The sequence below is a fragment of the Phodopus roborovskii genome, unplaced genomic scaffold (assembly GCF_943737965.1).
Source record: "Phodopus roborovskii unplaced genomic scaffold, PHOROB, whole genome shotgun sequence".
NCBI classification, from domain to species: Eukaryota; Metazoa; Chordata; class Mammalia; order Rodentia; family Cricetidae; genus Phodopus; species Phodopus roborovskii.
In genome coordinates, this window is record NW_026126546.1 from 6,576,791 (window position 1) to 6,598,164 (window position 21,374).

Consider the following 21,374-nt stretch of genomic DNA (forward strand, 5'->3'; position numbering starts at 1 on the left):
CCATAAGTGGCACCCAAGACTCCAAGTGTAGAGTCTGTAGATGAAGAAACCACACAAGACAACATGATACAGACCCCATCGAGGACTTAGGCAAGCATGGAAGCTCTAGACATGGCACTCTACTGGAGAAGATGGCCATTATGAAAGGCTTCCTGGAAGAAGATGGTCTTCTTCCCCAGGTTAGCCCTGCCTGTATAGTGCCCAGCCCAGTTCCTCCTCGTCCTCCCTTATGGCTCTCCTGCAATCTTCTGTCAAGTCTATGCAGCCATCTATTCTTCAGTTAGCTCAAACTACATCACAGAGGAATGCTGGGGGCAGTACTGGCTCTGGAGGGTAATGACAGCATTGTGCTGTCCTCTTCTGGCCAGACCTGTAGTACAGCCTCTTAGCAGGACCTGACCTGATGATGCTTTTTTTCACTGACTTCATCCTGGCCTTCAGGCTGCCTGTCTTTCATCCATCACCCTCCAGAATCCCAATATTTGACCTAGCTCTGGTGGACTGGGATGGCCACCCTAGAGTGGTGCTGTGCTGTGGCCATCCCATGTACTGAAAGAGCTCCCAGGAGAAGCTGTCCTGCAGATCAAAAGCATGCTCCGCAGGCAGTGTTTGCCTTCCTAGTTATTTGCAGGGACCCTGGTTTCTCATCTACTGAGATGGCAATTGTTCCAGGCATTTGAACCCCACATCCTCTTAGACAATGACTATCTTGAATGCTCCTTTGAGAAGAGAAGACAGTACTGGTGGAGAGGTCTTGGTGGACTGACTCTCAGACCTGAGTTGAGCCTGAACCTCCTTAGACATCGAGACGTTCCCCTCTGGAGTCGTCATTGCCTGCCCCCTCAGTTGGGGGTCTACCTGCAGCCTCTGTTTCTTCCCCAGAAGCCCTTCCCAGTCTCTTATCTCACTCTGAGTGGTCAGGCACCTCCTCCACATCTCCCAGGATGGTCCTCTGTACCTGGTCTTCCTGTGTTCTCTGCTCTCTGAGAATCTCAGAGCAGAAGTGAGTCCAGAGTCTTACTGAGCTGAACAACACCCACAAGGTGTCCCTCTGGCTTTCAGCAGCACCCAGGCCTCTCTGCTCCTTTACACAGGACACTGGATGAAGCTATGATCATTTAGGAGGTCTTTGGGCTGGGTGTTGACAGATTTCTCTCTAGAAAATTCTCCATCAAAAAAAAAAATTCCTGCTAAATATAATTCATAATCATCACAAAACTTCTGAAAACTATAAAAAAGATGAGGTGTAAAAGCAATCCCTGTGTTAGTTCCACCCCATGAGATTAAAACTATTAATATCTGAGATGAATATTCTCTCCAGGCTTTTAAAGATGCAAATATATACATGTTTTATAAATGTTGAATCCCAAAGGAATTATGTATTAAACATTCTCTTATGTGCCGACTGTTTTCACAGCCGCTATTTTTAATGGCCGTATAATACACCCTGATCCAAAGAAGGTATTATTTATGTGACCCAGCTCTCAGTTTTAGACGTCTTGAGTCATTTTCAGTTTTTACTAAGGTGAAGTTTGAAATGTGAAGAGCTGTGGCACCTTCCCTGCACGCATTGCCCTGCATCCTGGAGTCTGCTTAGGATAAGTGTCTGAGAGTGGATATTGTCTCTTGCATGTTGGGGTTCGGGGTGCTGGGGTTTCGATGTGTCTGAGCATGTGGCAGGTTTGTTAAGGTTGCTGTTAGTGTTACTGGGGGACCTAGAAACTGAAGATCCCTTTAGACATGAAGGTAAGTGCAGGCTCTACCTCCCTCCTGGTGTGGCTGCTATCTCCTAGCTAAAGCAAGGCTTGGCAGGATGAGGCGCAGTCATATTCACGGTTCTGCAAACCCTGCTTGAGGACAGTGGCTTCTGAGCCCGAGAACCTTCATTAGTGACTTTTCTTAATGCTGTGACAAAAGCAACCTACGGAAGGGCCTGTATCATAGCTTGAGGATACAGTCCCTCATGGTGAAAATTTGTAACAGGTGGTCACATTGCATCCAGTTAGGAAGCAGAGAGAGGGGTAGGAAGAGAGGCATGCTAATGTTCAGCTCCTTTTCTCCTGTTACTATGTCCAGAACCCCAGTTCATAGAATGGTGTTGCCCATATTCAAGGTGGGTCTCCCCTTTTAGTTAAATCTTCCTGGAAATTGCCTTACAGACATGTGCGGAATTGTGTCTCTTGGTGATTCTGGATCCTGTTGAGTTGAAAATGGATGTTAGCCATCATGCCTTGGCTGTGTCAGCAGCCTGCTGCCTACAGCACTGAGCTTGCTGCTGCTGCACGGGATGAGAGAGGTGACCCTTGTCCTCCATCAGGTTAGCCTGGGCTCACGCACAGACCTGGACCAGGGATCAGGAGGGTGGAAGGATGCAGGTTCAGAACTTGCACAGCATCACTTCTGTATGTTTTATAGTTAAAGTAACTCACAGAGAAGAAAAGCCCGAATTCAGGGTAAGGTTTGCTTACCCATGGAGACTATTGCAGATGGATTTCACACCAGGAGGGAACTAACTGGAGCCATTTTTGCCAGCAGTGCTGGGGTGTTAAGAACAAAAGGTGTACAGCAGTGAAAAGTTGTTTCTAGACTTCCCTGAGGGCCCAGGGATAGTGCAGAAAGGCCTGAATGGCAGAGAAAGGAGCTAGGACTCAATCCGGGCTGGTTTTTCTACTAAGCAGGGTTTCCTTATGAAGACCATCTGGCTATGGACATTGAAGGTCCAACTCTGAGCATTGATAGAGAGCAGAGGTGCTAAGACTTGGGTGGCCTCTGAGACCCACAGTAGGGAGCCCCCTATTGAGTCTAGACCAGGGATGGCTGGGTCTTGCCTGTCTCAGTTTCTATTGGAGCTTAGGCCACTGCTCTCTCAGACTCTAATGTGGTCTCCCTGGGGTGTGTGTGTGTGTGAATTTCTTGAAGGGCCTGTTCTTTGAGTGCACGGGCTGACTTCTCCTAGGGTAGTACTCCATCTCAACTGCTCTCCACAAAATCTACTGAGAAAAGTCTTGCTAGAACTGAGAGTAGTAAGCTCTTCTCCAGTCAAAGGCTGCCTTCACTGTCCTAGGTGCCTGACAAAGATAGGAGGGAAGGGTAGATGTGGGCAGAATAGAAGCTAGACTCAGAGGTGGCATGCTGCATCTAGTCCAGGAAACTGTAAACCAGCAACCCAGAGGCTTAGCCAATGGTGTTGTGTTTTGTTCATGTGGAGACCACTAGAGGAGTTGCCAGCTAGTGTTGTCTGATAGCTCTCCTCTAAGCATGACAAGGACCCAGGTTCCTTCCATATTGTGGCTCTACACACTTTGTACTCCCGACTAGGCCTGGGCATCTAGTCTCTGCCTGCCTCAGGCAGAGGAGTTCAGAATACAAGAAGGACAGTTCATGGAAGGCCCTGCCCTTTTGCCTCAGCCTTGGTCATATGTCTGCTCTAATGCAAGGGAAGGTCAAACACATAGAGCAGTGTGCACAAGGGGATGGACTTACTGTGATCCTCACCATTCCGGGGCCATAGTAGCCCTGTGCACATTTGGGTAAGCAGACCCATGTGCAAAGTAGTTGGTCTATGGACTGACTGTAAAGCACTGGGAAATTTCTTCTTTGGTGCCCACCATTCCCATCTTCACAGGGCCGCAACAACAGTCCCCTTCTCTTCAGGGTCCTATGACCTCTGATGCACCAGGCCTGGCTGAGCAGACCCAATACCTATGACCAACTTAGAAAAAGTGCCTCAGGCTCTGGTTTTGTTGATGAAGCAGGTCAATGGGTATCTGGAGGACCTGGAGAAATTTGAGAAGTTTCTCCCTTGCCCAACCAGAGGCAGGTGTCATGGGTCATAAGTGTTCAAGAGTGACTGGGACAGTGGCTCTGGTCTTCTCTAGACCCAACCTCATTCCTTCTCCTAGCTCAGCCAAAGCCATTGCTTGCAGCTTAGAACCCCTCACCAGCTAAACTCACAGCAATGGCACCCCAGGGAGGGTGTTGGAATTCAGAACTCGCCACCTGCCAAGCCTGTGTGGTATGTGTGATGGCACATGGAGCTTAAGTAGCTCACAGGCTTGGCACTGAGCCACTTGCTGTCTCTGTGCCCACCATTCTGATGACAGCAGGGGGCTACCTGAGCTTTGCAATGTTGTACCAGCAGATGGCCGCCATCACTTCTGTTTGGCATTGTCTCCCTCTGTGGAGGAGTCTTCTCTGGCCCTGTTCCTGGTTCTCTTACACATGCAGGCTCCACTGCTCAGTGCCTTCCTCATCCATGCTGCATTTGATTTAAGATTCTGCTTAGGTCCCCAGTGGAACTGCTGGCTGGAGGCCTCTGGAAAGCAGGGTCTTTGTTCCAGGGAGTCCACCCACAGCTCCTCCATTTCTTCCAGGCAGCCAGAGCCCAGGCTCTCAGATTGAAGATCTAGTTCAAGTCCTGACTGTAGTAATAATATGGCCTTGGGAGAGCTGCTAGTTGCTCTGCACGCATGTGTATGGAATGTGGATGAATGTATGGCCTTTGTTTGGGTTCCACTTAATGGGTGTAGAATGCATAGGCCAGTGCCTGGCTTCAGATGATTCTGACATCATTTTATCATTCTTTGAGAAACACCTGTTCCTTAGCGATGGGACAGAGGGACCAGGTTTCCAACTCTTGTAGATCTCTCTATATGGCAATGTATACCTCCAAAGTGACAGGATTGCTCTTCACTGGGTGCTGGGGGTAACATGTGACAGCCATAGTCCTAGCCCCCAAGTGATCCAGAACCTCTGCCACCATTTCCTGTTACCGCATTCCCATCACCTCTGTGGAGACAACTGCTATGTCCTATCCTTCCGGTCCTTTGTCTCCTCTTTGACTTCCTCACCACGTGCAAAGCAGGGTACCCTGTGGACTGGCTTTGGGACCCGTGGAAGTCTTTATCTGTTGGTGCTCAGAAATCCCATCTTCACTGGGGCACAGTGCTAGCCGCTTTTCTGCAGATTCTCACGTGTCACAGCTGGGGTTGGATCACTTTGTGATATGCTGAGTCCCATTTGTCCTGCATCTCAGTCATCAGCCTGTGCCAGAGGCTTTCTGTTCTGGAGCTTGGACCTTCCTGTCCAGCCCCGGCAACCCCCACCTGGACACCTGCCCTAGCCAGCCATAGCAAGGTCCTCACGCTCCCATCTTGCCCCAAGGCCAAATTCCAAATAACAAGAAAGCCCTTCATCCCGCCCAGCTTGGAGCTGACCCCTGACTCAAAGGTCCATGTGGCCCTTGGACACACCCCTTAGGACCCTGAACCTCCTGCCCCCAGTTAGTCCTCCAAAGGCAGGTCCCTCTCACTCTAGCTACTCCTCTTCCCTGCCCCTCCCCCCTCATCTCTGTTCCGAGCTCTCTCACCTCAGCCTGACAGCAACTCCTGAGATGCTGTCACCCGTGCTGTTTTTTTTTTTTTTTTTTTTTTCTGTACTGAGTTTCTTGTAGTCTCCTGGGATTTACATACAATGCTTAAGATTTTGTATTATTTTGACATTATTTTAATGTCATTTTCCTTTTCAAATGCCATCGTTGGCATTATTTCTCCGCATGTGGCTCATCTGCCTTGCATGCTAAGTGGCAGGCTTGAGGGAACAATAACCCTCCCCTCCCCAGGCCCCATTGTCCCCATCCCCACCCCCTGTGCTTTGAGGACTGCTGACCCAGTGCCAGTGCCAGTCTTCCCAGGTGCATAGAAAGCCCCACCTCCTCGCCCCCCTCCCCTCCACACCCTGGCGGAAAGCAGGGCAATGGGATACTTCCTTCAATCTAAGACCTGTTTTGTGTGGATAGCCCAGCCCTCACCCACACTGAGCACCCGGCTTGGGGCAACGCTCAGGAAGCCTGGGAATCCTATGGTTCCTTCAAGGTATGGCACTTTCGGTGGCTCTTCGTGCCTCAGGCCCTTGGGAACAGTGGGGGCCTGGACAAGTTGGAATCTCCCGCCTGCAGTGTGTAGCATTGGCCAGTGTCAACTCAGTTCCCTTGCCATGGTCAGCCTCAAGCTGTCACGCCCTGCCCCTGAGTGCAGATTGGGTTAGAGGTGCTGCCTTCATCCTCCCCACAACCACAGGACCACAGTAGCTCTCTGCTGTTTAGGAGTTCTGAAATTTCATAGGCTCTTCTAGATCTGTGGGTGGTAGTCTGACAGGGCGTGGTGGGTCCCATAGACTAAATGGAACCTTTCCAGCTTTCCCCACGAGCTCTGGCCTCCTGGCTTGTTACCCTCCCTAACCCTGCTATGGTCCTGAGCCATTCGTGAGCAGCTGCTGCTGGACACTGAGGGGCTGAGCTGGGAAGTGGCGCGTCTGTGGTTTCTGAGTGCCTGGCTTTAGAATGCTGTTAGCTCTGAGTCTCTGGTTCCATGCCCCCCGAAGAAAGCCCCAAGAAGAGGGGTTTCCCCTGTCAGGAAGGCTTATGGGGCTCCATCTCTGACTCACTCCCCTGAGCCTGGGAGTCCATTGACTCAGAAGTGTCCTCTGACCACTGTTGACTTCATACCTTTGTCTGCCCTTCCTGGATGCCACCTGATCTCAGGGCTGTGGACTGTACACAGTCCTCTGTGCCGAGGGAAGAAGGGGCCACGAGGGAATATTGAGTGGCTTGCTTTAAGTCTCCCACGGTGTTGATTACACCACTCCTGGTGGCAGGCCCAGCATGGGCACCTGCAGCAGCTCACACAGAACCTCTGTATTAGCATGACTTTCTCTAGGGGAGTCTCAGCAGAAGTCAGCAGGGCAAGGGGCATGTGTCATACACAGGCACCAGGAGAGGCAGTCTGCATTCAAGATCCTGTAAGTGCTTCTGCCATACTGTCACAGTGAGTGGCTCCCATTTCCCTGTGGTGGGTCACCCCGCTGGTATGTGTTGAGACCAGTACTGTAATCTGAGTTTGAGAGAATCATGGCTGTGAGGTCTCTGTAGAAGCTCACAGGGGATGCTGGCATGTGTGCTGTCCATGTGTGCAGAATAGATCTCTGATCTTCAAAGACCTTCTGCCACCCCTAGGCCCAACTCAGGCAACCATGGAACCTGGATGCACTGGTTCAGGCGTGGTCTCCGGATTCCAGGGCGGCGTGGGCCACTCCCTGGGCTTGCTTCATCCCTTCAGATGCCGGCACTGCATTCTGCCAACCTGTCAGTCAGCAGGTTTTCAGGCTTTGCTGTGTTCCTCAAATCCCTGACCACAGATCACCATGAAATGACCACAGTCTCCAGAGTCCCTTAGGGCTGGCCTGGGTGGTCTTGGGCAGTGTCCTAAGTGACTTTTCTGAGAAGGGATCACTGGATCCAGGTCCCAAAGGATCCTGCCTATAAAAAAAGGTCACTCTCTCTTCCTGCCCTTCTCATGACTTTCTCCCCTTGTGGCCTAGGGATTGCCAGCCCGAGAAACTGGTTTAAATGCAGTGTGACTTTCCCTTGTCTTCCAAAACTATTCCTGCTGTCCTCAATAAATGGTTTGTGTGTCACCTTCCCAGGTCAGAAGCCCAAGTGTGTCTAGTCCCTCCCAGTTCGGTGGAGGCCTCATGGGCAGCAGCAAGGCTTGCCAGCTGCATGTGGGTGCCTAGGCCTCCCTTTATAGTGGGTGGAGGGTGCCCAGGCCAACCCATAGGCATGTTTGCTCTGGCCAGCAGAGGATTTCAGACTTGCTTTATGGAGCCTTCAGCATAAACACACAGGAAACCCTGAGAGTCCAGCCCCACTGGAGGGCATTGGAAGGATCAACAGTGGTTCAGTGTTCTCACAAGGACATCCCTCTTGGGCTGGCTTGTGGCATGGGGGAACCCATCTCCATCACATCTACTTTTGCTACTGTCCCGCCATTTTGAAGAATGTTTTTTAGCAAATGAGCCAGTTGCCAAACCCTGATCCTACAAGGAGTTTGGAGGCCATGGTCCCTGACAGAGTTCCTATCTGTATAGATCTTTGCTTGGTGGTGGCACTTGATGGATACCCATGGCCTGTGTGGTAGACATGTCTGACATCTGTCTACCTGGACAGCCTACCAAAGCCCCTGCTCCCATTTTACCCAGGGCACTGTGGTCCCAACCTCCAGTCACTGTACCCTTAATATCTTGCTTCCCACCATCACAGAAAGGGTCTGCACCACTTTTAGGTGTGGTGAGGACAGCTGCTTTTCTTTTCGTGAGGTCCCTTCTGAAGCAAGCAGCCTACAAGGCTGTCCTGAGCTACCATTCCTGGCCACTAGGTGAATTTGTGGGTTTGATGAAAGCTGTTTCTGTCACCTCTTTCTCTTGTCCCTCTGCCATCAACTATGAGGTGAAGGAGTAATAAAGAGTCAAGAGAGTCCCTGTGACTGGGCATAGGAAGCCTGTGCCCTGCCAGCCACAGTTGGCCGTGAGCCTGTGGGGTTCCTGCCAGGTGTGCGGACCATGGGCATATGGGGACACATTTCATTAGTGGTCTGAGGAAGCAGCTGGCTCCAGGCCTGGTGGTTGTGTGAGAGACAAAGGAAGGGATAAGGAGAGGCCCCACCCAGCCTGTTACCAACTGCAGCTCTGGATTGGAGGAAGTGATATGGGCTCAGAAACAAAGAGGAGATGACACTTACCAACTCCTGGCCTCTGGCAGACCAGGCCTGTGTGACTGGTGATGTCTCTATGGAAATATCAGCTCAAGAAAGCCATGAGATGTCATATAAAACTAGCTGTTAGCAGTGTCCCTCAGGATCACTGCTGGGACAGAGGAGGGACCTCCACTCTGCTCTGGCCCAGAGTTCTTGGGGACATGAATGAGCTTTGAATGGTGACTATGGCATCCTCAAGCTGCTTTGGGGTCTGACGTTTAGCTTCATCCACAAGGCTACATCTGTGCATGCGCTACCCAGTAGGCAGTTTGTTCACTGTCTCCTACTCCCCCAATCAGTGAGGCCCAGGCCTATCCAGCCAAGAGTGCCAGCACACAGGATTCTAAACTTCTGGCTAGTGATGTGCATGATCCTGGATGATGGCCCAGCTCAGAACAGTTGCCTAAGAACCCAGGTGTGGCCCTCAGGAGAGAACCTACTCACATTACCGGGCAGCCAGACCAAGCTAGTCTTATCCCCACCCAGGCAATGGTGACCTCTGCACAGGAACTCATGTGCACATCACAGATGTTTGGGCATCAGCTATACACAAGTGTGGTTCTGGGCTTGAGGTCTTGGTGACTTCACACCCACGGGCTGTCTGTGAGGGACTCATGAGACACTGAAGAGGCAGGCAGTGGGTGGCCTAAGGGAAGCTTCCCACTGGACAAACACCCATGGGAGGCTATGAGGAGGGGATTTTGCTGCCCGGGGGACCACATTCTTCCATAGAAATAAGAACAGCAAACATTATTTGGAGAAAGCTTTTGGTTTATGTAACGCTTGCTTTGCCAGACTCCCCAGAGGCTCTATCAATTCCCAAGATAGGTTTTGCTAATCCTGGCAGGTCAATGGGTTCTAGTTTCTAAGGGAAGGAGCTTAAGGACATCTAGAATTGTCTCAACATCCCTATGAGGCAGGCATGATTCTCCCAATCTACAGGTTGAAAAACTGAGGCTCTGTGGACAAAGGTCCTGCTCACTAGGGTGGGGCTCTTACTGAGGGCTATGTCACAGCCATTCCACACCTCTCAGGCCTTCCCCAAAGCTCACCCATCGGGGCTGTTCTAATTTTAAGCACACCCCAGGCTACTAAGCACCAGGGTGTCTGGAGTCCGAGCAAGAGGACAGATTGAAATGAAGTCTAAATGCCCCTCAGAGATGGTGGCCAATAATCCAGACCTCTCCCCCAGAGAAGTCCAGAGTTGCCCATGTTCCAAGTGCTCCATTGGGAACCAGTCTGAGAACACCCGAGAACACCCAACCCCCACCCCAAGCTATTGATAAGTCACTGGCCTGATTAGTGACAGTCCCCTCTACCCTCCCCTCAGCAACTGCTTTGGCTCACAGCTGGGCGTTCACCCTGCCTGGGAGGTTGCTGACAGCTTTCTCCAGGCCATCAGCAGGAGAGGGCAGCTTCCTGGGGCAGGGGTCAGAGTGATAAGGGCAGAGATGGAGAGGTGAAGCTGTCCAGCCTTGGGAGAGCATGGCTTTGCATGTCAGCCCTGCTCAGCCCCAACTCCCTCCCCAGAGCCTCGGCTTTTCGTCTGTGACGTGGGGGTGGGATGGCACCCACCTCATAGGGTCCCCTTGGGAGGCAGAAGCCTGCAGGTGGGATCAGCCCTAGCAGGCTTTGGGTTCTGGTGGCCACAGTCATGGCTGCTCTTTGACTTCAGAAGCTGGCTTTTTCCACACAAGGCGTTGGCAGTGCTCCAGTGCATCGCACATCTCAGCGGCCTCTGGGCTCTTGCACCAAAAGCTGGGGCCCATGACACACTGATCCGTGCCTAGAAGTGGGACTCTAGGGCTGTGGCAGGCCCCCATCTTCTTGCACAGGTCGTTGGGGTCCATCATGAACCGAAGGCTCTCTATGAGCACAGGTTCATACTCTGCTACGAAGCGGTGGCATTGCAGCACGTAGGGCAGTGGCAGGATTCGGCAGCCTCCTTTGAAGGCGTTCAGGATGTCCCGCTTGGTGCTCTTGCGGTCCAGATTCTGGGAAGATACGCCCAGTATCCTTTTGCACCCCTGGCAGAAGCTGCCATAGTTTTCTTCATCCACCAGCAGGGACGGTGTGGTTGCTTCAGCCTTGGAGATGGACCTGGCCTGCCTTCTGCTGTTACACAGTCTGATGGTCTCACACACTTTCTCTGGGGTGATTCTGGACACAAGCTGTACCAGGTTGGGGCTGTAGGTCTCCACCAGGGTGATGCACTGCTGGACCAGAGATTCGGGCATTATGGAACACACTCGCTCTAGGGCGTGGGTGATGAGGGCTTCTGTGCTGTTGGCCGTGAGCCATTTGTCCACCTCCTGGATCACATTCAAGCACACATCACAGGTCAGGCCCAACTGCATCTGAATCTCATTCTTCCTCGGCAGCTCCAGCTCCAGAGAGGGGACTCCATCCACAGCGGCCACTTGAGCCAGCCGGTGCACAGGCTCTCTCCACTCCTCACAGAAGCCCCCTTTTCTACAGACCTCCTGTGAGGGGAGAATCTGCAGCATCTGCTTAGCAGGGACAAATTGCTGGCGGATGTAGTTCTTGCAGAGGGCAGCCAGGCCAGACCCCAGGGATTCACACTGATCCTGGACAGTTACCTCTGCCAAGGTCAAGTTAGACTCTAGAGCACCCTGGAGCCGGGAGATCAGCTGGATACAATCTTGGCATACGACACCCGAAGGCATCTGCGATGGGTGGAAGCTGAGGGCCCCGTTAGACAAGAATGGAGACGTCATTTCAGTTGCGTCCTCCTGAGTCAGTGGTCTCTCTGAGGTGGCAGTGGGTAGGTGCCTCTGTAGTGGCTCACAGAGGGTGAGCGCGGTACATACCGGAGCCGGGCCAGTGCCTGTGGTTCTGCTGAGCATGCCCAGGACAGCTGGGCTGTGGTTGTCCACCATCCACTTGCACTTAGCTGAAGATTCCGGGCTCGGAAGCCACTCACAGGTCTTCGTTACCGATGCCAAAATGTCAGCCTCTGTAGCATCTGGGTTCATCCCATTACCGGCGGCGGCTGCCACGTCCTGGCACACACTACAGGGCAGGGACCTGACTATGGGCTTGCTCCACACAGCGCTCTGGCAGTACCTCACAGCCTGACACCTCGCAGCTGCCTGCAGGTCCTGACACCATACCTCAGAGCCCTTGGCACACTCCTGGGGGCCCGAGATGGGGCTGGCCTTGGCGGCCCCCAGGAGACCAAATAAGAGAATCAGAGTACCCAGCATAATGCTCTTGGTTCCACTGGCTCCTACCCCTGCTCTGCTGTCCCTATAAAACTAGCTCTCCTGCCTGGCCTGCTCAGCAAGGGGCCCCGCCTCCTGCTCCTCCCCAGCCTGAGTCAGCACCCCACCTGCCTGAGCGCTGGCACCATCCTCTCTGGCTTTTGCCTCTTGACCTTTCCATCTTCAGGAAACATCTACCTCTCTTCCCCTGGATAATCACTATTTTCAAAGTCTTGCTTCTTTGAGAATGAAGTTTCTGTTCTGTGGAACAGAAATAGGGCTGGAATTGAAGAGTGAATCCTAGAGGGACTTTTGTCTGACTGGGCCTCATGGCCATGTGCCTGCCCCAAGAAGCTCTTTTCCCCGGGGCCCACTGTGCAGGGCCTGAGTGGACTGTTGACCCCACAATGCCTGTGTGAAGACTGCTGGCATGCACAGCCTTTCATTCTGGATACGTCTATGGTGGGCCGAGTGTGGGCTGGCCCCTAGCAGAAGCGCTTGAGCGCATGATGTTTGCTGAGGCTCACATACACAAAAGGGTTTTTGTTTCGCTGTTAGGTCATTTGTTATCTTCTGTAATTTTGGAAATAGGTATTAGGCAAGAGCATTGGCTCCAGGCAAACACACAGGTGGCCAGAGTCCCATCCTGTTGATTCTATGGAGGATTCTGGAGCCAGACTCACCTGTTATGATTGACATGCAGCTCACCACTCCCACAGGAGTGAGCAGATCAGGGACCCCGAGGGCTCTACGGAAGCCCTACATGCCTTAGTAGTGTGAGTCCCACACATGGGTATCTGTGGCTCAGATCCTGGGGCTTTGAGTACCCAGAGGAATTCGCTTCCCAGTTATGTGGGGCAGGCATCCCAGCTGCCTTTGCAACAGCTTTGCAAAGAATGCAGATGGTGCCTCCTGTTGCCCTCCTTCTAGGAGGCTGGACTGCAGAAAGAATATGGAATGAGGTTTGCTGAGCCCCTGAAATAACTGCCAAAGACTCTGCTTGCTTTGGACCAGGGGAGGGAACAACAGGCTTGGTGAAGTGGTGAAGCTAGGTTCTCTTAGCTGCTGGGCCACCGGAGCCAGCTGGGTGAGCTACCCAGAGGTGGGGTTGCAGACAAGGTGCTCTTATCTAGATGTGACTGGGCTGGCCCAGCTGACTCACCCTCCAGCACCTTACCTGGTTGCTGTTTATGGAACACCCACTCACTTTGGTTTTGGGGCTCAGGCATTTTTTCAACCCTACAATCAACTCTGTTTGCCAAATGTGCGACCTGCCATTTGACTCAGTTTTGACACCAACTCCCAAGAGTCCATCCAGACCCTGCAGTCAGGGGTTCAGACTGTGTACTGGCTTGGTCCTCTCCACCGGCATTTGTGTATCATGGTTCCTATGGCCCTCTACATGCTCAGGGACTGTTAGGGAGGCTCACAACATGTAGGCAGGCTCTATGCTACTGGTGACCAGCTGATCCCTCAGGACCCAGCTTAGGAATCACCAGGGGATGGTGCCAACATCAAGAGATGGATAGGACATGGGACCTCTGGGTCCTATCTGGGAGCATCAGTCTCCAGCCCCTCTGTGGATTCTCCCTGGACCACTGACTTTTCCCAGAGTCATGGGTGAGGGATGGCTGAAAGCCTCAGTACTACCAGCTTGCTGGTGGGCAGCACTGTCCAGAAGCTGCCAGGGATACTAGCTCATATCACCTCACCAGGTAAATACAAATGTGGGCCATGGAACCACTCAGGAAATACTCCAGGTTTAGGGCCTCTGTTGTAATTCATTTTGATACTGTTTCTAACTTACAAGGCAGGTGGAGAAAGAATTCAGAAATCCAGTACCTTCCCAGGTATACTGATATCATTTATTCTCTCTACATCTGTTTTCTTCTTATCCATCCAACCATCCATCTGCAAAACCAACCATCTATCTACCTGCCTATTCATTTATCCATCTGTCCATCTATCCATTTGTCTACCCAGGTATCTATCTACTTATCTGCTATCCACCCACACACCCATTTTCCATCCATCCACCTAAACATACATACATATATGCATATATACATCTGCTGTCCATCCATTCATTCATCCATCCATATGTCTATCTATTCATTTGTCCATTCATTTATCTGTCCACTTGTCCATACACCCATCTATCCAATTTTCTACCTGCTTGTCCATCTACTTGTCCACTCATATTAATCCAGCTACCTACCCATTTACCATCCATCCGCCTATCCATCCTTCCATCCATCCATCCATCCATCCATCCATCCATCCATCCATCCACCTACCCACCCACCCAACCATCAATCCAACTATGTGCCTGTCCATCCAGTTATCTACCCATCTGCCCATCCAATTTTCTGTATGTCTTTTTATCCACCTGTCCATCCATCCATCCATCCCATCTATCATCTACCATCCACATATCTGTCTGTCCATATGCATAAATATTTACGTGCAGTGTGTCACAACTGCTGTGGGAGGGTGTAGGTGAAGGCATTGTGTTCCTTTGCCCATTTCTTCCGTGTGTCATTCCTAAGAATGAGGGCATTCTCTCCAATAACCACAGCGCATTTATCGAAACCAAGAGCTGCTGTGTTGACCCAGTGTTATCCACCCAACACCCAAGTCCTAGCTTTCCAGGTGCCAGAGGTGCCCTGTTCTGAGAGCTTATCTCCCAGGCCTAGCTCTACCCCAGTCACATGATACACTCATTGCACACATTACTTTGCTCACGTCTGCCGGGAGTTCTGGTAGCCTGGCCTTATCTTCTATCACTCTGCGTCATAGACTGGTATTATTGCCTAGGCCCCTTATTGGTGATGCTTCATGATCGATCGTTCCAGCTGGGTCCTGCAGTGGCATCCTTCTGCACTGCCCTGAGTCCTCTCAGGGCATCAGACCTAGAGGCACTTGGAACACATGTTTCTCTGTACAAGAAAAGCTTTCTCCTTTCTCCATCTATCCCCTTCTGCTTTCGTTTTCTTTTTTCCTTAAAAGAAAGACTCATAGCTTTTGATTTTATTTTACTGTTCTTAGGCCTGGTTTATTGTGATTGTGAACTATCATTCGTGAGTCTTAATCCACTGCCATTGTTGGTTGCTCTTGATGCCCAAATGGCTCTAGTTTTGACTGGAACACATGGAGTTGCCTTTTGTCTCTCCCATTTGTCCTCATCATTCTTTGAGCCCCTCATATCCAGCTATTATATCATCCCGGGTTCAGTTTGTTCTTTCCTCAGCCAGCCCAAATTAATCTTTGCCTCCAAGAAGTATTTAGAAGCCATATCTGAAGCTAGTTGAGCCTGATGTGCCACTGTCATTTCCAGACCCTCATTAACACAAAGAGATACTCCTCCACTTATTAGTGAGAGGAACGTGGAAGGGTGTGTGCTTACGGAACCATAGACACACGTTAAGAAAGTACTATTCACCTCTGTGCACATAGTGTATGTGACATATTTATCCACCCACCCACCCACCCACCCATCCATCTATCCATACATCATGTATCAACCCATTCACCCACTTAACTATTCATATGTCCACCCACCTACTCTCCTCCCTATTTATCCATCCATTCTTCCATAATCCATCCCATTGTCTATCAATCTATCCATCCTTCCATCCATCCATCCCATCATCTATCAATCAATCCATTCATCCATCTTATCCACCCACCCATCTATTCATGTATCAACCCATCCATCCATTTAACCACTCAAGTGTTCACCCACCTACCTACCCATCCATCCATCCATCCATCCATCCATCCATCCATCCATCCACATGCACCCATTTTTGTGAGCCCATTTGCTCATATGCACACTTCTGTGCAGCAGAGCACGATCCAGGTGCCCTCTTTTCAATGTTTGAACCTCCCTTGCCAAGCAGTGAGAAGCCTAGCTCTTATTATCCTTAATGTATCTGCTCACTCTCATTGCTGAACCCCCAAGTGCATTTTAAAAATTCGTTTCAGAAGCACAATCCCATTCCATTGTGTAAAGAAAAATTTGCTAACTGGAATTCTACAACTATTGACAGTGGAGTTTATTCTGCTGAAGAGGAATTTATACACAGCAAAGTACATACATCTTAAGTGGGCAGGTCAGTAAGTGTCAACTGGCACATGTGCTTCTTTAAATCACGCCCCAACCAGGATTTACAGCCCTTGCTTATGCCCCTTTCCAGTTGTTCAGCTCTCCTCATTGTTTCCTACCACAGAGTCATTTCCATGGCTATGATCGTGTGCTCAAGCTTACCACTATGTTCTTCCCATCACATTATAAGACCTGTCGGCGCTGTCTTCGCAGCTGTCTGAAGTTAATTCCCTTGTAAGGTCATGCCAACAATGTGTTCCTACAGTAGTCTGTGTATCCACCCTGAGCTGTCGTTTCTGACTTCTGGTATGGGATTTCTGGTTCCCTGGCACTCTGAACATTCTTGGTGGGATGACGAGGGCAATGCAAGTTTCTATGGGTTGTGTGCCAAGGCTCCTCTCTATTGAGCATCAACTTTCCTGAGCTGTTCTGAAGTGGCTGCACCTGGTGCCCCCACCCGGCACCACTGGTGCCTGTTACTCTTTGTGACTTTGATTTCAGCCCTTCAGAAATGATGAACAAACACTCAACCGCTCCCCCCACCCACCTCACCCTGCAGTTTAACGGGCGCTTGCGGTTGTTGAGGATTTTTAGAAATACTACTTGCTCCCAAAGCTCCCACAACAGCATTTATTTTGTATTCACAAGTAAAAACTGGTCTGGTCTGGTGGCAGCGGGCATGTAGACATGTGGCTGGGGGCCACACTGTGATGAATCCCTGACCTGAAAGCTAGGCCAGAGGAGGCAGAGGAGGCAGAGGAGGCTCGGCTGCCTCGCCCTTGTGGAAGGATTGCTGTGGAATGGTTGGAACTTTCTTGTCACTTGATGAGTAAAGGGCATCCTAGGATGCTAAGCTGGGTGTGACTACATATGTGGCAAGATGCTCCAACTCTCACACTGTGCTCCCTGTGCTCTGTCCAACCCCTGACCTTTGTGGTGTCATTGCTATTGGCCTCCATGCGGAGAGTAAGAAGGAAAAGGAGCTGTGCCGCTTGCTCACTTGCTATTCCCACTCTGCTCTGGGATGATGATGCCACAGTCTATCTTCTTCTGGAATGTGGGTCCCTGGCCATATTGCCCTCCACTCCTCCACCCCAGTCACCCACTCTGCTCTCCTCCTCTCCTCACTTCCTGGGTCTCCCTGTCCCCTTCCCAGGACTGCCCTTCGCTGTCTAGTCACACGTGGACCAGAAGGTGGGATTTCCCCGGACACGAATTTCACACAAATTCCCAGATACCTGTGAGCTGGAGCGGGAGTGGGAGCTGGAGAGGGATGGAGGAAGCATGGACAATACCCCTGGATGCAGAGCGCTGATGAGCAGACACAAAAGGACCTATCTTCCCTCCTAGGCAGGGTGGAAGTGTGGACATGGCAGGAAGCCACGTGGGGTCAGTGGTAGAATGGGGTTTCCCTAGAGTAAACCTTCAGGAGGCCGCATCAGTGGCACAGTAAAGGCATGGGCCATTTGGCCGGGATGGGGATGAGCTGTCCCATGAAGCAGCAAGCAGGGGACAGGTGGGCTGGCTGACCATTAAGCTGTTGCTCTGACTCAGAGGAGTCACGGGCAGGCGAGATTCTTTAGTGTCTCTGTGGTGGAGGGGTTCTGTGGGAGGACAGCACCAGGTAGGAATCATGGCTAAGACCATGATCTGATTCCTCTGGGGATCCATGAGCAAGCCTGTGGGGTGGGGTGGGGAGGGATGCGGGAGGACAAGGAACCTGGGTGGGGTTGAGTGAGCGAGGGACAGAGCACAGAGGGATTCTGGCCTGTGAGAGCCTCTAGTGAGCAGGTCAGTTGAGGTCTCATAGGCAGAGCTGGACCTGTGTATCCACAGAGCCCCACTAACTGCCTACCAACTCAAAGACGGCCGGCGTATAGGGTCCTTACCCACCCCCAGAGGGAGAGAAGGTGAGGAGCAACCACCCCCAGAGGCCCCTTGACTCCTGAGGGAGAGAAGGTGAGGAGCAAGCTGGGATAGCCAGTGGGGTCTGGCTAGGTTACAGTGGAGGCCAGTGGAGGGCAGGCCTCATTGCTTTTGGAGTCTTGCTGCAGCTTCTAAGAGGTCCAGGCCAAGAGGCCCGATGTGAGGCCTGGATTCTTTGCACCACTCCCTCCCTCCCTCCTTCCCTCCCTGCCAGCTCCCCAACCACAGGGCAGAGTCTGGAGCCTACCAGTCAAAGCCTTGTACCCCTAGCTCCCTCAGGGATTGCCGGGCCAGGAGCAGAAGCGGAGGGTACAGGAGTTCCTGCGCCTGCCCGACTGGTTACCACAACCTGAAGTCAAGTATGGTCTGGCTAAGAAAAGAATGTCCATCCTCCCAGTTCCAAGGCCAGAGGCAGAGCTGTCCCTCCAGGCTCTCAGGGACTTCTGCAGATGTTGACTGAACCTGTAGCCAGGCACTCCATCTTTGGACCCATCAACAGCTGGCTTTCTTCTTTATTCCCAGTCATGATTAGAGCTCCAGTGGAGAATAACTCAGGTATGTTCTTCGGTGAAGAGCCCCCCCACTCCACTTCCATGTGGCTGGGACAAGCCCAGGTGCCCAGTACCAGTGAATTATCGTTGTGTGCTAGCTCCTAGGCGGCCACGCTGTCTTCCTCTGAGCATTAGTCTTCCCAGCATAGCAAGAGACTCCTCTAGAGTTTCCTAGGCCACCTCTGTACAGTTCCAGGTCTCAGGTCTGAGAAACCCTCTGACCCACCTTGACACTGAGCACTGGGGGCAACTGAAAGGCCATGCTCAAGAGAAGTAGGTCAGCACATCCCTGGTGGAAGGAGACCTGGGCCGGGCGGCAGGGTCCCTCTTGCCGTGTTGGAAGAGGGAAAGCAGCAGGCCTCAGAGATCATGGTGCTGGGCCTCGGGGATGATAGCCTTTCTCATGTGTGCACCCAACAGTTATTTATTGGGCCTTGATTCTGCACCGAGTGCTATTCTGGGTGCTGTAGATACTTGAGTTAACTAGATGAATGGCAATCCAGACTCATGGGACTTACACTTCAAGGGAGGGAATGGAAATCAAGCAGCAAACAGTGAGTGTGGTAGAGAGTGGAGAGTGGGGGTGGGAACAGAAAGAAATTCCACAAGTTGCAAGGGGATCGGAGAATTAAGAGTGTGTGTGGTTAGAAGTGGCCTTGGTGATTTGCCAATACTTATGTGAAGATTCCAGAGAAGGCGTGGGAGAAAGCCAAGAGGGAGTCTGATTATGTCCTAAGCAGGGAGCCTGGCGTGTACAAAGGTCCTGAGGTAGGTGGTGCAGGAATTTCAAGGAAGCAGAAGTCTGGGAACGCAGCGAATGGGAGGAGCAGGAGGAACCAGAATATTAAAACCACATACTAAGGATTCTGGCTGGGCCTCTGAGGGAAGAAGGGGGCACTGCAGGAATTCCAGCAGAGCAGCGACATGACCTGAGAGGGAGGTTAGCCTCGGGCAAGGGTGGCAGCTAGGAGATCCAGCAAGCAGGAGTTAGAGGCAGTAGGGCGCCAGGGGCGGCATGGGCGTGGCTGGTGACCTTGAATTCCAAATCTGCTGGTGGCTGAATTTGCTGTTTGGTGCTTTAAAACTGGGACAGGAGAGAAAGCAGCATTGGAGGCAGCACTAGGTACTTGGCCTGAGCTATGGAGAAAACTTGAGGAGGAGGAACTTAGGCAGACAGAAACACCTGTCCTGGGTGTGCCATTGCATCACCCAAGGGAGAGCAAGTGCCTGCTCGGGGTGTGGTGTGCAGGAGGATGGGGGAGCACGGGGAATGGGGCCACACTGTGGGAAGGAAGGGTGGGCGAGGACAGGCTTGCAGTTGCTGCCCCACCCCACAGGAGGAGCACACTGGACTAGGGCAGGAAGTGGGGACAGGGGGCTAACATCATATGGGCAACAGCCTGTGGGACATCAGCAGGAGCATGGACCTCCTCCCCGAGGTTAGGCCTCGGCAGGGAGCTGGGTCCAGAAACAAGTGTGGGATCCCAGTCTCCCGTGGCAGTTGAGGTCCGTCTGAGGCTGGGCTACTCAGGCTGATGACGGGGAGGAGCCAGATGAGGAGATGCCTGGGAGCCTTGGAGAAACATAATGCTGTAATACGGATGAGTGAGGGAGTGGAGGGCATGGTTTACCCTTGAAAGATGGGGGACCTCAGCCAGGTAGAGGTCAGTGAGCAGCCATGGTTGGGCAGCCTGGTGTTGCTGTAGAAGCCAGCTGGGAGGCAGAAGCCAGGGAGGCAGTGGTGGGCAGCTGGGAATCGGGAGCCTTTCTCCCAGATGTTGTGACTGCTGCCAACCACACACGTGCCTTACTCACGTCTCTCACATGCCCTCTAATCAGGGTCACACCTAGAAGTGCTGAAGTTTTCATTTCCTGGGAAGCACAGCATCCTGGGTGGGCCGGGCGGACCATTTAAACTTCCACCCTGGCCTGGGGCAGGGCAGGGATGAGACTGGCTTGCCAGGTGTTGGGAAGACACTGCGAGCACAATCCTAGGCCAAGAGCCAATGCTTGCCTCCCAACTCTCGGGGCTTCTTGTCTTTCTCTTCTGGCCTCTGGTCTTCCTGTGCCCCCCCCCCTCGGTCCTCTCCTCTTCTTTCTTCCTCCCCCATGGTTTTTAGTACTTGGTTACATTTTCCTTACAGCGAGAGAGGGTGTCCTGTTGAGGGATGACGGATGGAGAGCCGAGGCAGAGAAAGGCAGGCTAGGTACAGGTGAGCGGTCCCTGAGCATCCACACTGTTGGGCGAGGCTAGGGTACCATGGGCTACGCTGCTCCCAGCCTCCTGCCAGCCCCCTGTCCCCAGGTGAAAGGCCTTTCTTCCATAGAGCATGGGTGTGCTGTGACAAAGTCCATACACAGCTAACAAAGGCCTGTCTTCTCATTCTGAGACTGTGTCCCTGATCATGGTGACCATGTGCTTTCTTTGTCCCCTAGACTGCCATAGAGATCCAAAGCATCCTGGCATACAGAGGGCCCTGAAGATATCCCGGGACCCCTGGAGTAGGGTGTTTCTGAGTCCCAGCCCCATCTTCACCCAAACAGCTCTGCCCACGGGGCATGATCCTGCTTTGCAGCCTGCACAAACAATCCCTTGGTGGGACCTTGTGTCCGGGGCTGCTGGGATTGCAGAGGGGGAATCTGCTTCAGCTTTGGAAGCTATCCTGATGCTCTGGTGTTCTGCTATGGATGCAGCCTCATCTTCAGCCTTCTCTTCAGGCTTCTTCTCTGGCTGCCACAGCAGATACTGACAACCCAGCCCACCCTCCTGCCCACAGGCTTGGGAGGGTCTACCTGAAACAGGCATCCACTGAGGTCACCAAGGGAAGCCTCAAGATTGTTCATGCAGTCTGGGAGGGGGTTCTGTTGGGGGGGCATCAAGAGTAATCAAATGACCTCAGGCCCAAGGAGGCAAGTCCTGATCCTCAAGGTCCCAATCACACTATCCTTCCTTCATCCAGCAGGACCCAGAAGA

The 21,374-nt window shown here is 52.1% G+C and overlaps 2 protein-coding genes across 2 annotated transcripts in view; one reads left to right on the top strand and one right to left on the bottom strand.

The window, feature by feature from the left end:
* The window catches only part of Sorcs2 (sortilin related VPS10 domain containing receptor 2), a 355,042-nt gene that overhangs the window by 157,484 nt on the left and 176,184 nt on the right, over positions 1-21,374 (top strand). The window lies entirely within an intron of this gene.
* Positions 10,102-11,857, bottom strand: Psapl1 (prosaposin like 1). Its single transcript, XM_051200382.1, has one exon. It carries the CDS (start codon positions 11,816-11,818, stop codon positions 10,244-10,246), a length of 1,575 nt encoding a protein of 524 aa, XP_051056339.1. The 5' UTR covers positions 11,819-11,857; the 3' UTR covers positions 10,102-10,243.